Raw genomic sequence first — 16,950 nt, forward strand, 5'->3', positions numbered from 1 at the left:
TGTAATTACGGATTCAGCATTTTGTAATTGATTGGAAGTAGACAGTCCAATATCTTGCGATTGATGGCTCACAGCCGGCGTCGATAGTCTCTCCTCCAATAGTGAAAATCGGTCGTCATCTACCTCCTTTGAATCATCGTCAGTAACAATATAATCATTTGGCGATTCGCCAATTTTCTCCCCTATCTTCCTAAGCTGGTCTGCATGCCTCATCCAGTACCGATTGTCAACCAATTTGATGTTGTAGTGTAGATCACCCAAAATTGCTTAAACAGTTCCAAACTGCCACTTTTTCTTCGCTATATAGTCTCGTGGTGCAACCCTTTCTCCCACAGAGAATTTCTTTTTTGGAAGTTTGCGATTTGTTATAACTTCGGCTGGCAAAAGTAGGTCCAACTTTGAATGTATTTGACGCCCTAGCATCAGCATCGATGGGGATTTTCCTGTAGTTGGATGAATCATTCGCCTGTAAGCAAACAAAATAGTACTTAAATAAATTTTCATAGAATCTTGACTACAGTTTGCTGTTTTGATTTTATTTTTGATTGTTTGGATGAATCGCTCCGCAAGCCCATTGGTAGCTGAGTGATATGGTGCCCCCTGTTTATGAACTATACCGTTTCGTTTCAAGAACAACTGGAATTCCTTTGAATTGAATTGGGTTCCATGATAACTCACGATAATCTTCGGGATCCCAAAAGCAGCAAAAATTTGTTAGCAAATATGTATTGTGATATGTGCTGTTATGCTGGATATGATGTGGACTTCTGCCATTTTTTGAATGCATCCACAAGAACGAATAGATATTTTCCCATGAAAGGCCCCGCGAAATCGGCATGAACCCTTTCGAAGACATTCCTCGGTGTCAACCAGCAATGTACTGGAAACTCTTTCCTTGGATCCGGACGCGTAGATTGACATAGATGACAATTTGACACCATCTTCTCGATATCTCTATCCATTTGGTTCCACAAACAATAGGCTCGGGCTAAACTCTTCATGCGAGATATTCCAAAATGTCCCGTATGCAACTCGAAGAGTACTCGCTCCCGCAGCTCATTCGGAATGTACACACGGATACCACGTAATAAGCATCCTTTTTGTAGGGCAAACTCCGCTTGCGATATTCCAAATCGTTGATTCGGCTCACAGTCACGGCCATATCTAAGACATTCTAGTAGCAACCTTACTTCCTTGTCCGATTTGGTTTTTTGGCTGAGTTTCTGCTACTGTCACAGGCAAGTTCTGTATAGCCTCCACTTCCAGAATATCTACCTCTTCTATGTGCTTATACATAAGTTTCCGGACTGGGCAGGCGTGACATCGCATCGGCATTGGCATTATCTTTAGATTTTTTTAGTTTGATTTCGTAATTAAAATGTTCCAGGTAAATTGCGTAATGCTGCATCCTTGTGGATTATAGAGTAGGCAAACCTTTATGAGGAGAGAAAATTTGTGATATTGCTTTATTATCAGTTACCAAGGTAAATTTATTTCCATATAAATATTGGTAAAATTTTTTTACCCCAGATATGATAGCGTACGCTTCTTTGTCTACCTGACTGTACCGTCGTTGTGTTTGATTTAATGTCAGTGAAGCAAACTGTAAAGGCTCCCACCACCCACCAGGCTAGCATCTACCGCAAGAATGACATTAAGCTTAGGGTCATAAAAAGCTAACACCGTGTCCGATTGCATTTGCTTTTTAATCTCATCAAAGGCTTTCTCGCAATCTTTGTCAAACCGGAAAGGCACGTTGTCTTGGAGTAACCTATTTAAAGGATAAAGAATGTTACTTAAATTTCTTATGAAACGACCGTAATAATTAATAAGTCCCAAGAAGGCTCGGACTTCGTTTTTTGTAGTTGGCTGTTTAAGATCTTGCTGGGTATTCTGTGGATGCCATTTTTGTCGATGACATACCCACAATATTTGATGCTATCTTTTATAAATTCTGTTTTGGACCAATTAACCCTCATGTTACGGTTGTTTAACCCAGCCAAAACATCTTCCATGCGGATTATATGTGTGTTGTCGTCACCTGCGGTTATTTTGATGTCATCAAAGAATACCGATACGTCTGGTATATCACCAACTAATTGTTCAATAAAAGGCCCTTGTGCGTGCTTAAGGTCAAGATGTGCCTGTCATCGGGATGAAGATAAGCAGTTGACAAATTTATTTTTGTGAACTTTGTTCCTCCTGCCATTTTACTAAAAAATGTTCCTCTATTGTAGGTAGAGGATGCACATCAACCGTTAACGCTGGATTCACGGTGACTTTGTAGTCGCCGCAAATACGGACGGCTCCATCTTTTTTAGGGACAACGACAATCGGAGTACCCCATTCGCTCTGATCAACCTTCACAAGCAACCCTTCCGCTACTTGCCTTTCGAGTTCACGTTCCGTTGCATGCCATAGTGGAAAAGCCAATCTCCTCGCTTTAAAGAACCTTGGAGTGGCATTCGGTTTTAAAAATAATCGGGCTTGCATTCCTATAATTTTTGCAGTAAATGGTTCAAATAAATTCGGAAATTTACTCACCATTCCTCTTAGATCATAACCATGTGCTTCCTCTCCGTGAATTTGGTTGATTTCATCTTTTTGCATAGGTGTCTGCGGATGATTAGTAAAGATTCTTATCCAATCCAACTTTACCTTGCGCAGCCATTCCCTTCCCAATAACGGCTTACGATCAGAGCGAATAAGGTATATCTTCACAGGTGCACTTGGGGTGTCGGTAGTCACGTTGACCCAGATATAACCTGCACAATCCAACGGCGTCTTACAGTAGCTGTATAGTTCTATGTCATTTGCATGGACTTTGAGTTTTGAAAAAAACTTTTTTGCATCCATCAAGCTCATTAGTGTTACTGGAGCACCTGTGTCGATTTCAAAATGTTTTGTTAACTTCCAACTTACAAAATATCTTAGCTTTGTCGTTTAATCCAATGCCTTTGTCTCCGACGTGGAAAAGCTCGTCCACCAACAGCGTACCTGTATTTAGCTCTTCTTCTTCAATTGTATTTAATTGTTTGTTGGCCTTGAAACAAACCTTTTGTAAGTGGCCTTTCTTTTTACAGAAATGGCAAACGGTGTCTTTGTGAGAACATTGATTAGCCATATGCGATGTCACGCCACATCGAAAACATTTCTTTGCTCCCTTGTACTTGCCATCAGATTTATTATATTTAATATTTACCGCACTTTTGTTTGGTCCGTTTTACTTTGTGTTTTTCGTGCAATTTGCTAACGCAATCTTTCTCGCTCTCTCCTCCACACTGGTGAAGTTCAACGCCTCCTCTTTCAGCACACTCATATGCCGTAGCAGCATTCACCACATCATCTAATGTAAGAGTTTTTTTCTCTAGCAATCGGCTTTGGATTTTTTGATTACGCAGACCAAAATCAAATTGATTTCTCATAGCGGTGTTCAAATATGTTCCAAAATTACAGCCGCTTGACAATCTGCGAAGGGATATTAAAAATTCTGCGCAATTTTCATCGCTTTTTTGCTTTCGCATGTAGAATCAATAATTCTCAAGAATTTCATTGGGTTTCGGATTGAAGTGGGCCTCAAGAGTCTCAACTATTTCCTGGTACTCATTTCGTTCTGGCACCTGGGGAAGTAATTTGTCGCACAGAACATCATATGTCTCCGCTCCCATGTAGTGGAGAATGAGTTGACGTCATTTTCCTGCGTCGCTATTGTAAAGGTCCATTGCTGTCTCCAGGCGTTTAACCCAGCGATCCCAAGACGTCACTTTCTGACTGAACGAGTCAAAGTTAAAAACCGTAGTTTGAGGAACCGGATTTAGTGCCATATCTACTTTTATTAAATTTAATTTTACTGTACAAATGAAATTTAATTTTTAGCACACGTGTAGTTGAATTGCCTCGTCGCCAATTAATGTATAAATACGATGTTTATTATTGAAATACGGCTTTTGACTTTAAAAAAAAAACGTTCTTTTGCTATAAACTGTCAAATTCAATTGAAGGATGGCTACCACGCCGCGCCGATTGTATGAAAAACTCCAACAAAATCATACATTTTTGAAATTGAAATGAATCAACGCATCAACTCTAACATTCAAAATTCATTTTAGTTTTTAAATTCTTCAAAAATAAGTTTTCCACAACTATTCAAAGCAAAAATTCTAAGTAGTAGTAACAGTTGGTTTATGAAGAAATAAGAACTTAACTTTATGCAGATGACCAAGTTTTACTTCCGTATTGTCTTCCTCATTAAAGCTCGTCACAAACGTTTGTAAATCCTCTGTGAATCAAAAAAAAATGAATTAGGTGGTGCAACAGTCCGTTGAGAACTAGTCCGTTGAGAACTAGGGCCTAATGACTTATTACTCTCAATCATTAATGTGTGCTAGCAATTTTGTCAGGAATGGAGGGGACCTACAGTTTAAAGCCGAATCCGAACGAATAATTTGAGGAAGCAATTGTCAATTCCTTGCAAAGGCAGTAGCCCAAGACATCTGGCATGACAGTCCAACGCACTAACCACCATTCCACAGGTACCACCACCTCTGTAAATTATAAGGACTAAAACCAAAAACTTCCAGAAATCGAGGATAATGTTGTTTTCTTAGTTCAGACTCTTTTTGGACCACCCCAATGCATATCCTCTTACACAAGGACAATGTACGATTTTATCTCAAACAAAACAAAACACAACCAACATCAGAATTAGAGTAAGAGAATAGAGTGCGTTCGTCGGCGTTAGGGCGGTGGTTCTTTTGATTCTACGCTAACGCTATCCTATGTCCTGCTCCTGATGAAGAATTCAACGACAATAATGGAAGTACTCACAACAATTCAAGCGAAGAACAAATAGCCTGCTGGCTAAATGCTTTTCACATAATGTGCGAAAGAGATAAGGAATGAGTTGGAAAGAGAGAGATAGAGACATACACACAGTAACTAAGCCATAGAGCGTATTGGATTTCGGGGAAAACAACAACAAAAAAAGTTAACGCTTTTAGCTTGAGGTTTTGAAATTTTGCAAAGAAAGGCTAACGTTATTTTATCTGCATAAGTAAGGGTACAATGGCGGTGGTGGTTGATGGTGTTGGTATCGTGCTTTACGGTAAATGAACAATGAACATGAACTTTAAACAAATACACACACAAAACATAGAATGCAAGGAAGTAATTTGTAAGCATTAATAAGTAATTTGTTTGAGTTTTAACATTTTTCTGTCATGGTTTTCTTTCGATAAATGCCATGCTAATGGGTTTTAAATTGAGGTTAGAAATCTTGGAAAAAGAGTAAATTTGTATTTGAATCTTTAAGGTGTTTCGTTTATTTTATATATTTATGAAAAGTAAACTTATAAACTTCACAAAATCCAACCGTTATGTTAAAAATGTGAGCCACTTTATCCAAGTTAAGCAGATTTGAAAGATTTTGTTGTATGCACAAATATATATTTATTTCCTTAAGAATTTAACTAAAACGGGTTAGGTCTAAAGGTTCAGGTTTAAAAATCTATAAGCCTAAAGTCCATAGTAAATCGTTTTTTTATTTCATGGCTCAGATCGTACATTCAACAGTGCAATTCAGGTTCTCAATCTCCGATTCCATTTATGCAAACAAAGAAGATCCTCAAGGGAGCCAATTTGGTCCTTTCTTATTTGTATCAACTTAACGACGTTATTAATGTCATTGATAATTCAATTGTCCGTATTTACGCTGATGACGTGGTATTTTCACAAAGGTTATTTCTACTCCATTTGACCTAGGAGTTATTTCTTAAGCATTCTTGAACCCCTATTTCACTAAATTACTATACAATGCCTTTGTTAGACCTCTACTTGAATACGCTAGTCAAGTCTGGTCTCCTCACCAGAACTCTGACTCTCAAAGATATGAATCTGTACATGAAGGTCGTTTAAAACTTATTAAACTGCAAACCCTTTAAAAACCACACGAAGTTGCTGATATTCTCTTTCTAGGAGATACTGTGGACCCAATTATACTAATTCAAGAAACGTCAGACAGACCCCTCCCTTTTGGCCTTAGTCATCACCATACAAATTATAGCCTTTTTGAGACTATTACAAGAAAGCTGCTCTCAGCTAACAATGTGCATACGACCTTTGACTTCCATATCAGTCCTTTCTCCCTTAGAAACATTCTGTACAAGTCGCTTTTTTTAAAGTTTTTTTATTCATTAAAAACTAAAGCTCGAGCTCAAGCCTATGCATAATTTAAAACTTAAAAAAAAAAATAGATTTATTATGATCTTCTTACCCACTTAAGTGGGAGAAAACCCCAAAAAAACTCTTGCTTACGACTTATATGTATGAAGCTCACTCCTTAAGATGTTTTTTACCCTTATTATGATAAAGACAAAGTAGAAGAATTAGAAAAGGGATAAAGAGGCACAGTGATTTTATATTCCTAAATATTATAATTATAAGGAAAGATAGAGTGTGGTGAAGTGTTTCACATTCATGAAGTACAGCAAAAGAATGAATCTCTTTTTATTGCAAGTAAGACTGAATTTTGGCTTGAGAGTGTACTGATGAGCATTCATAGAGGTATTGCGATTAAATTGCTTATAGGAATACAAGCGACTGTGTTAGTATTTTAAACCTTCAAAAATGTTTCCTGATTTATTTTGTTATTTTTGAAGATTTTTCGACAACAATTTGCCTGTTTATTTTTTTAATGAAAGTTTGCTGAAAACATTAAACAAAAATTAAATATAAGAAAATAATTTGTATAACATTAAATTTTAGATTGATTTATCTTTATCTACTTAAAAACAAACTTAAACAATTTGAATTAATCGCCTATGTGTACAGAAAAGTTTCACCTCCTCAAGTTCTTCCGCTGTTAAGTATAATTTATTGCCAAAAACTCAACTGCTTCCGCATAACGAACATCCCCCCAACAAAAAAAAACACCATAATTCAAAAGAATTGCCTCCTATCTAAGCTTTTCGTATAGAATTTCATCATCAACCTGTCATCGTTTTCTCTAAACAAAATATTAAACACCATAAAGCTATTTTCAAAACTATTTAAAAACTCCCATTTAATGAAAGTTCGTCCTTTAAAGATTTTTGAAAATTTCCCAAGGCTTATTTTTCTAGCATCCCCAAACTCTGCCCTCAGCCTCTGCCTATCTGCCTCTACCTCACATCACATTTCATTTTTTATTTTACTTAGAATTTATGTTTCGACACTTTCGTTTCTTTAAGCCAGCTATACCACCCCTGCAACCCCGGACTTTCAGCAAACTTTAAAATACCACCAATGTAGAGGAAAAAAGGGAGTGTTGGGTGGAAAAAAAGAAAAGATCCAATTTAAATAAAACTTCCTTCCAACAGAACAAATTTAACTTGGCAAGAATGTGCATATAAGGCTTAAACAGCCGTCATCATCAAATCCATCTGAATAGTGGCAGTGGCAAGGAGCGGCAAATCTTATGGCAGTGGCGATGGCGCTAGAGTCGTCATATCTCTTTTTCCGTCATTTAAGCAAATAAAAGAATCGTCAGCAATTCAGGCGTGTATTTTTTCTCATTTCTTTTTATTTTCTCTCTCAGGATTCTCCCGGATAGGTAGGTACCATTCAAGGATGATACAAGTTTTTGGCTGTTATTTTTGTATATATGAACAATTTTGACTTCTTTCATTTTCGACGAACCAACCAACTTTGGATATAAAGGGCTTAAAAGAGTGATTTACGTCTTTATACAAGAGGAGCAAAGTCAAATTGCAACAAAAGCGGCTTTTGATTTTTTATTTTTTTTGTTTGTTAACTTGATCCTTTTTTTTATTCAAAATGTACTCAAAGTTTTTACGTACTCATAGGTTTGTGTGCTTTTTGCTTGACATGGAAAAATTCTGTTCATTCTTTACATACAACCCGAACATATGGTATATCGCGATGCCTTTCAATCTACGTGCTAACATATCCTCGTACAATGAACATCAAAAGGATTCTCGACTTTTTTCGTTTAAAGTAAACCAAAATGAAACTTTCAACAGAATTCAGGTACAAAAAATGAAAACAAGATTGTTTCAAAGTGAATATTTCACTTCGGAATATTTGTTTTTTTTTTCCTTTGTATTTTTTTTATTGAAAAAAGTTATTATTTTTGAACAATGTAAAAAAAAATAATTAGAACACTAAATGAATTCCTTAAATTTAAAAGTTGAAATGGGTTCACTTAAGGGAACAAACAAAAAAAACAACCCTACACATTTTGAATGAAATAAAGTACGAACAAGTTTGAGAAAACAAGGTTTTTACAATAAGTACAGATTTCAGTATTAAAGTAAGTCAAAAGATAGAGTTTGAGATACTTGATCTGACATCTAAATTGCAGTCATGTCTCTACATTACATAGTGATTAAGACAATTTATTCTAATAAAAGGCTCAGATAAAAATCGTCATTAGATTACAGTCTGAATTACAGACTTAAATAAATTAAAATCTAAAGATATTTCTTAATCAAAGTACGAGATATCATAGGTCTTCAAATAACTGTAATGAAAAATAAAACGAATTTAAGATTCATGTCAGATATAGAGCGGTCATCGATTAATAACAGTCTAAAAAAGATAAAACCACTTAATTACAGAATAAAATAAAAAATATTTCTGATTACAGTATGATACAACAAAATTTTTCATACAACATTCTGGATATCGCGACTTTATTACAGTCCGATATTTTCATAGATTACAGTCTGATGTTGTTATAGTCTTTCAATTACAGTCTTCGAACGCGAAAAATACTTAATTGCAGTCTTTTTAAGCAGTGACTACTTAGTTAATTGTTGATTACAGCCGGAGATAAGAGGACACGGTAATGTTGAGTGAAGTTCTAACTAACTAACTCAACCGGTTATTGACCTCCCTCTAGCTTAAGAACCAATTAAGCCAAGAACTTCAAATTTATCATATTTACTAAACTAGTAAATGCAATTAACCAAATCTAAGCTCCATTACTTAAATAGTTTCTGAGCTACAGTATTCCAAAATTACAAAAATCGTAACAGCAACCAGTTGCTGAATCACTTACGATTTTGAACCACTTCCAGATATCATACAATACACAGGTCTTGTGTGAAAAAAAAATCAAAACTCTGTGGTTTTTAAGAAGGCGTGGTATCCACCCACTTTATTTTAAATGTTGTAGAATAATGAAATTCAATCAAGTGGTAGGTTCCTATGCCTATGTACACTAAAAAAATATCACAAAAGCTAAGGTGGTATTTACCTACGTTGCAAGTATAAGTCTTCTAATATACCTAACAGCTTTGGTTCTTGTCAAAAAATGAAGGCGCATTATCCGTCTACTTTTTTTCAGGATGACGAGCTTGGGAACGGTAGAATTGCATGTTGTGATACGGGTGCATTTTTCATGTATTTGTTATATAGGAAATAATACATATTTTATTTATCATACAAGGGTGTGGTATCCACCTATTTTTATTAGAATATGTGCAGGAAAAATTTGATAAAGAGGTGAAGCTTAAAGTACAAATAAACAAAAACACATTGAAAACTTAAACAATGAGATCTAGAAATATTCACAAAATATAAATTTACGAAGGTCGTTCAATATCAATTTTTTCCTATCAATGTAATATCAAAGCAACTCGTATTTATGACCATTCCAAAAACTTTAAAAAAGACTGCATTAAATTAATTAATAGTTATTTAAGGTGGAGCTATAGTCCTATGTGAACTCACTCAACAGCTAGATGTTTTCATTTGCGTGTCTTAAAACTTGTCGTTACATCTTCTCATCCACTCACCTTCTCTGCATACTGGACCGTAGATCATGCGAAGACCTTTTCTCTCGAAAGGGGCTTTCATCCGCATTTTTCATAGTCTATGCGTCTACACCATATAACAACATGAGGATAATGAGGATCTTATATAGGGACAATTTGGTTGCTCCAGAAAAGGCTTTACTACTTAATTGGTTTCTTATCTCCAAAACAGCGGATGGTATTCAGTAATTGTTTCTTTAGTGCAGACTGACAAAGGCCTTAACTACCTTATTATTATTATTACATTATTCCCTTATTTCATTAAAAAACATTGTTTTTTTACAATTTGAAAATCAAAATAATATTTGAATTTGCCGTCTGCCAGAAAATAACATTTGCTTGTTTACATTAGATTTTTTGTTATAAAAAAAAAGTACATAATTTGTTATTTTACATTCACAAAAAATAAATTGATCTTTTGATAACTTTTGATTTTTGCGTTTTTGTTCATATTATAAATTGCTTTAGAAATTTGTAAATTAATATTTTTAGGAAAACAGAATTAAAAAAAGGATGTAATGCGAACCACACTGATAATTTCCCATCCAGTCTGTTTTCTGATTGTAGGTTTTAGTGTTGTGTTAAAAAAGTTGTCAGTTTAATTATTCTTAAAAAATTTAAAACTACCAGATATTTGCGTAAAAATAAATGTTTACCATTTTTTATTAACTTTTATGCTTAGGTTTTTATTTTTTGTAAAAAAAACTGTCAATCCGGTTTTTCTTAAAATTTTTTGAAAAACAACATTTCTTATAAATAAAAATTAGTTTGAAGCCATAATCTCAATTTTTGGAAAGATATTTGAGTCAAAATTAAATTTTTACCAACTTTGATTAATGTTTTTTTTTAGGTTTTTATTTTTTATACAAAAAAAACTGCCAATTTGATTTTTCTCAAAATTTTACCAGATGTTATCAACGTTATTTTTCGTTGCACAAAATTGTTTTGGAAATTTAATCATTTTTGACAAGGTGACAAATTTTTTTTTTCAGTTTTTTTTTTTTTTTTTGATTTATAAAAAAACCGTTTGTTGTTATTTTTTTCAACAATATACTTGTTTTATATGACGTAACAATATATTTTATAAAATTGAATTCAAGTCTCTAGCTTTTTGGTTCGTAAGATATTTAGGGTTAACCAAAATGTTCACCTTTTTTTTAAACTGCTGTGGGAAAAATCCACCCCCGCAATTTTCTTGAGAGCCCTTTCTGCATCTCTTTGCAATATTATCTGTATAACAAAATTTATTTAGTAGTTCGTACAGATGTACGAGCTTGCTTTCTTACACACGCACAGACATCTTTCTAAAAATCCTTTGTTTGGACTCTAGGGACCTTCAAACGTCGAGAAATGTCAAATTTTTTAATTCGACAAATCGGAACCATTACAATAACTTCCTATGGGAAGTTTTAAATTAAAATCTTGAAAAGCTTCTTCGATAATTTAAAGCATGGTCACAGCACATACAGATTTATCCACCAATTATAACCAAAAATTTGCTCCCTTAGAGCCTTTGAGTTTCTTGTAGTATCGGACAAATAGCAATGAAATGGAAGATACCGTCACGCTCATTTCTGTTACAATAATTGCGAAGTAGAGGTAGATCTTACCGATGAGGGAATATAATTCAAGTGCAATACTTCAACCCTTGCTCTGAAAATGTTATCTATAGCTCTCGCAGAAAGTCTTTTATCGAAATAATTTGTGGCATTAGTATTTAAGGTTGAGATTTCTATGCTTTTTCCTTCTTTTGACGATGATGATGCTCTCTTTAGATGTTGGAGATATATATTTTCATCAACTTTTGCGATAGTATTCGGAAAGATATCTTATCAATTATATTTGTTAAACTTAGTCAGTTCAAGAGACACATTATGCAACCTGGCAAGTTGAGTCCATTCCTAAATGACGATGCTTCTGTTCGCAAAAGAACCTTCATGAAAGATGTGTGAAGACTCTTGTTAGAAAATCTGCATGCAATTTCAAATCTTATGTATCCAATTTTGTCGGATTATTTTTAATGAATGACATTAACCTATTAAGGGTATTCGAAATAAAAGATCTTGGAGTAGTTTTTGATTCCAAACTTTGTTTTGAGCGCCATGTTGACTGCATAGTTTCAAAAGCTAATTCCCTTTTAGGATTTATTAAAAGAAATTCCTCTGGTTTTAAGGATCCTTATACGGTGAAGTCACTTTATTGTTCCTTAGTCCGACCGGTCCTTGAGTATTGCAGCATTGTTTGGTTTCCTACTACAGTAAAAACAGTTAACACAATTGAAAGAGTGCAGAAATGTTTTTTGAGATTTGCTTTGAGAAATTTTGTTTGACCTGTTAATGTCTCTTTTAACTATACTTCTAAATGGTTTTTGTTGCGTTTTGAAACTCTTGAAAAGCGAAGGAAGGTTTTTAGTGTTATTTTTATACGTGATATTTTATGTTTTTCAATCAAATGTGATAATTTACTTTTTTTTAATGAATGTTTATGCACCGTCAAGATCATTAAAATCAAGAGAATTGTTGTATGCGGAGCGCCACTCTACCTTGTATGGTCAGCGGGAGCCTATTTTTCGTAGTATCAATCTGTTTAATATTGGCAATGAAGATGTTGATATATTTTGCATGTCCAGAGAAACTTTAAAAAATTCTCTCAAATATGTTTATTTTTAACTTAATTATTTATTTCTGCTTCTGCTTATATGTACATACATTATATTTATAATTTTTTTTACTTTGTTCTAGTTTTATTTTTCAAATCTGCTGATATTTTCAGATCGTAGATAAATAAATAAATAAATGAATCGCAAAATGTTTTGGTTACCGCATAACTCAACAATGCCTAGACCAATTTGGTCAATTCCTTTTTTAAAATGTTCGTCGAAGTTTAAGGATGGTTTTAACGGCGAGAAAATAAAAATTGGCGGAAAACCATAAAAACAGCAGCTTTATTTTTTCCCATACAAATGTTTTTTAACTAAAACGTAGTCGGCTTAAAGAATTTGACTTCAAGTCATATCAAATTAAAAAAAAAGAAAAAAAAAATAGAAAAAAGTGTTGTTGTCGATTTGCTGTTTTTTTTCTTGGATTTTCTGTTACCTTATCTTTTGATTTACTGAGTTTGCTTTTGTCTACTGATAAACGGCTGGAACAAATCCGAATATCGTGTTTTGTGCAGAGTTTTGGCGTTAGTGTTTGTTTAGTGACAAAATAATTTATATTTGATATGCCTTCTAAAAGAGAAAGCAATTTAGGTAGAAGAACCCGAACTGCTACAAAACATGCTAATTACCGATTTAATCGCACTGCACAAGAACGTGAAGACCAAATTGAACGTGAAATAATTCGGATATCACAAACGCGTGAAGCGCGAGCGCGACATTCTACTAGTGATCGCTCAAGTTTGAATCGAGCTGCTTTCAGTAACGATGTGTCAATTGACTACAGTAACTACCAATGTGTTGTTATTGGTTCTATGAACTCGGTTTGCTCACACTGTATAAGGCATTGAAATACAAAAACGAAGCACGAAGTCAAATTGACACCATTGGAACAACCACCATAGCCATTGTACTCATTGGTTTCAGGTTAGGTTATAGTGGCTGTCCAAGATGGAACGGACACACTTAGGCCAGTCTAATGGCCCAATGTGATACCACATGAATCTTGAGGCTTCCTCCTAAGCTCAATGGAACCAGTTAGAGTGTCTTACGAAACGTGAGATTTGATTTAGATCGTTTAGATCGTTAAAGAAGAATTCTCCTAGGTAATTCTTGCGTTTTCGAGCTAGAGCAGGGCATGTGCAGAGAAGATGAAATGTCCGGTTATGACACCTATTATCGAGCTTATATGCTATCTGCTTAGAGAGAGCAAGCACCTTGAACGTTTTAAATCCAGTGTTGGCCAGATGTTTTTTTGTGGCTTGACACGTGGTGATGTTGGTCCACCTGGTGCCTGCCCTCCTCACAGCGTCTTGCATTAGTAGCAGTTTACAAGTAGCGATTGGTATGCCAGTACTTGCCAAACGTGGTAGGATGGGTTGTACTGTACCGTTCCTGGCGAGTTCATCTGCCTTACAGTTACCTGGAATGTCTCTATGGCCCGGCACCCAGCAAAGGTGAATATTAAACTGTTGCGCCATTTCCATTAGAGATGATCGACAGTTATGGACTGTTATAGAGTTTGTAGAGACAGAGTCCAGAGATTTGAAAGCGGCCTGGCTGTCAGAGAAAATACGGATATCAGATGCTGATATCACGTTTTCTTTGAGCCAAGACGAGACTCCCTTAATCGCCTAAAGTTCCGCCTGGAACACGCTACAATGATTGGGAAGGCGGAATGAGAGACTTAATTTCAGTCGTTCAGAGTACACACCACCACCAACCCCTTCTTTGGTCTTTGAGCCATCTGTGTAAAAGTGGATTGACTCATCCTCTAAGAATGTCCTATCCTCCCAAAAAGATCTGAAAGGTATAGAAATCTGGAAATTCCTATCGAATTGTAGTTGGGGGATGGTGTAGTCTGTGTGCTTTGGAATTGATTCTAAGTACCTTAGAATTACGGAGTGGCCAATGTTGTTGTTAGTCCACTGCGACGAAGCATTGAGGCGGATAGCAGAGCTTGCAGCTATTTGTTTACTAAATATGTCAAGAGGTGTAAGGTAGAGCAAGGTGTCCAGTGCCGTAGCGATCCGCTTATACATAGGCAGGCTGAAGGGTGGACTTTTTTTAACTTATCCCTGTTTATACCTTTCTCTAAAGCAGTCCACCATACTGCCACACCGTACGTTAAAATCGGTCTGATTACCGATGTGTATAGCCAATGCGTGATTCTGGGTTGTAAACCCCATTTATTACCAATAGCTTTTTTGCAAGAAAAGAGAGCTATATTAGCTTTTTATACTCTTTCCTGTACGTTGCGTTTCCAATTTAGTTTTTTGTCTAAGACAAGACCTAGGTATTTAATTTAGCCTCGTCTGAGAATTTTAATTGGATTCCTTTAATGTAAGGAGGGTTGACAAATGGAATTTTGTATCTCGTCGAAAATAAGACCAGATCGGTTTTGTGTGGGTTAACACCCAGTCCACACCGATCAGCCCAAAGTATTAGTCTGTCCAAGACATTTTGTAAGAGTTTTTTTTAGGATATTAAGATGCTTTCCTGAAACTGCTATAGCAACGTCGTCGGCATCGACTATCAATCTGAAACCCTCCGCACCCAGACTAGTTAGGATTTCATTCACCACTAGGTTCCAGAGGAGAGGGGATAGAACACCACCTTGCGGTGTCCCTCTACTAACGAATCGTCTGCTAGAAGAGTTGCCAGTTTTGAGTTAATTATTCTGCTAGTAAGCATTAAATGAATTAACTCCCGAAGCGAACTCTCTACATTTAGAGATGTCAGTGCAGAAGTGATTGCAGATGTGTCCTCGTTGTTAAAGGCACCTTCGATGTCAAGGAAAGCAACCATAATGAACTCTTTATGATGGAGGTAATATTCGATGGTGCGTACTAAAGTGTGTAACGCTGTTTCCACCGATTTACCCTTACAGTAGGCATGTTGAGACGAAGACAGAAGTCTTGTATCGATACGTGCCCTTAAATGGATATCAATCAATCTTTCCAGGGGCTTAAGAAGGAATGATGATAGACTTATAGGTCGTAAATCTTTAGGATTAACTTGGGGGCATTTACCTGCTTTCGGTATAAAGACAACTTTAACTTCTCTCCATGCCGAGGGAACATGGACCAGGTAAAGACAGCTGGTAAAAATTGCCTCAAGGATTGGTGCAATTATATCAGAGGCTTTTTGTAATTCTGCTGGTATTATTCCATCTGGTCCTGTAGCTTTAAATGGTTTGAAGCTGTTGAGAGCCCATTGTAACTTATCCTTTGTGATCAGACCTTGTGGATATGTTGTATTTGAACTTGAACGTGCAAAGCTGTTGCAAGTTTCGGTAAGAGAACTACCAGGAAAGTGAGTGTCCAATAGTAGGTTCAGTGATTCATTACTTGAATTAGTCCAGGAGCCGTCTTCATTTTTCAAGCAACTTGGCATAGCTGGATTAGTTGAAAGAATTTTCCGTAACCTAGAGGCTTCAGAAGTTTCTTCTATCATGCCACAGAAGGATCGCCAAGAAGATCGCTTGGATTTCCTTAGTGCCTTCTTGTAGATTCTTAGGGATTCTTTGTAGGAGTAGGAGAGATTGGTTTCAGGAATAGGAACAGATTCCATACACTTTCAAATACTTCATTTGGGGCAAAAAATGTACTTCGGAAAAATTATTATAGCAGTTATTCATAATTATTTTAGCGAACAAAATTTTCTATCACCTTAGTTAAGATGTTTATTGATAGAAATTAGTAATAACTAAAAACATAATTTTTAATATCAAATATTATTTAAGTTTGATCAATGACAATCCATAAATGTATAACTACTCCATTTCTTATTTATTTTATAGTGTTTGGTACAAAAATACAATTTTTTTAAATAGAATGGGAAAATCAGATATACAAATCAGTGAAGAATTGATTTCAATTAAGGACATGTGCTTGATAATGTCAAACAAACTATTAATTCACTTAGGCCTGACCGCGCCCAATCGACCAATGCATGATGCTTTTAACCAAGAGTTGCATCGAAAAAAACTGTATGATCTTAACTTAACTTTGAAAGAATTAATTCCAAAAAATCTTCCACTGTTTAATGAACAATAGAAGTGTGTATTTGGTACTCTTATGAAAGTTACAAATGATGAAAATGGAGGGATTTACTTCTAAGATGCAAATTTTGGTAAAGGAAAAACTTTTTTGATTTCATTAACATTAGCTAAAATTCGCTCAAAATATAAAATTGCACTTGCACTCGCGTCGTCGGACAGCCCATTCAGCACTAAAATTTCCATTGAATATGTAAAGCACTGAAACTCCAACCTGCAACATTTCGAAGAACTCTGTAATGGCAAAGGTTGCCAGTGATTCCACGATCAACGCCAGCTGATATAATTAATTCATGTCTAAAGTCCTCCAACTTGTGGAAACGTGTCGAAGTACTTCATTTAATCAAGAATAAGCGTGCCGAATTGCAAAATGAATAATCTGGAAACATGTTCTCTAAACAACTCATTGGCATTGGTAA

The 16,950-nt window shown here is 35.4% G+C and overlaps 1 protein-coding gene across 1 annotated transcript; it reads right to left on the bottom strand.

The window, feature by feature from the left end:
• Window positions 1-1,164: 1,164 nt before the first annotated feature.
• Window positions 1,165-3,425, bottom strand: LOC129950912 (uncharacterized). Its single transcript, XM_056062859.1, has 6 exons — window positions 3,228-3,425; window positions 2,923-3,169; window positions 2,215-2,822; window positions 1,924-2,144; window positions 1,627-1,771; window positions 1,165-1,344 (listed from the first exon to the last, which is right to left on the bottom strand). The coding sequence occupies exons 1-6, from the start codon at window positions 3,423-3,425 to the stop codon at window positions 1,165-1,167; spliced, it is 1,599 nt and encodes a 532-aa protein (XP_055918834.1).
• Window positions 3,426-16,950: the final 13,525 nt, after the last annotated feature.

This window comes from Eupeodes corollae, chromosome 1 (assembly GCF_945859685.1).
Source record: "Eupeodes corollae chromosome 1, idEupCoro1.1, whole genome shotgun sequence".
In the NCBI taxonomy this organism is placed as follows: Eukaryota; Metazoa; Arthropoda; class Insecta; order Diptera; family Syrphidae; genus Eupeodes; species Eupeodes corollae.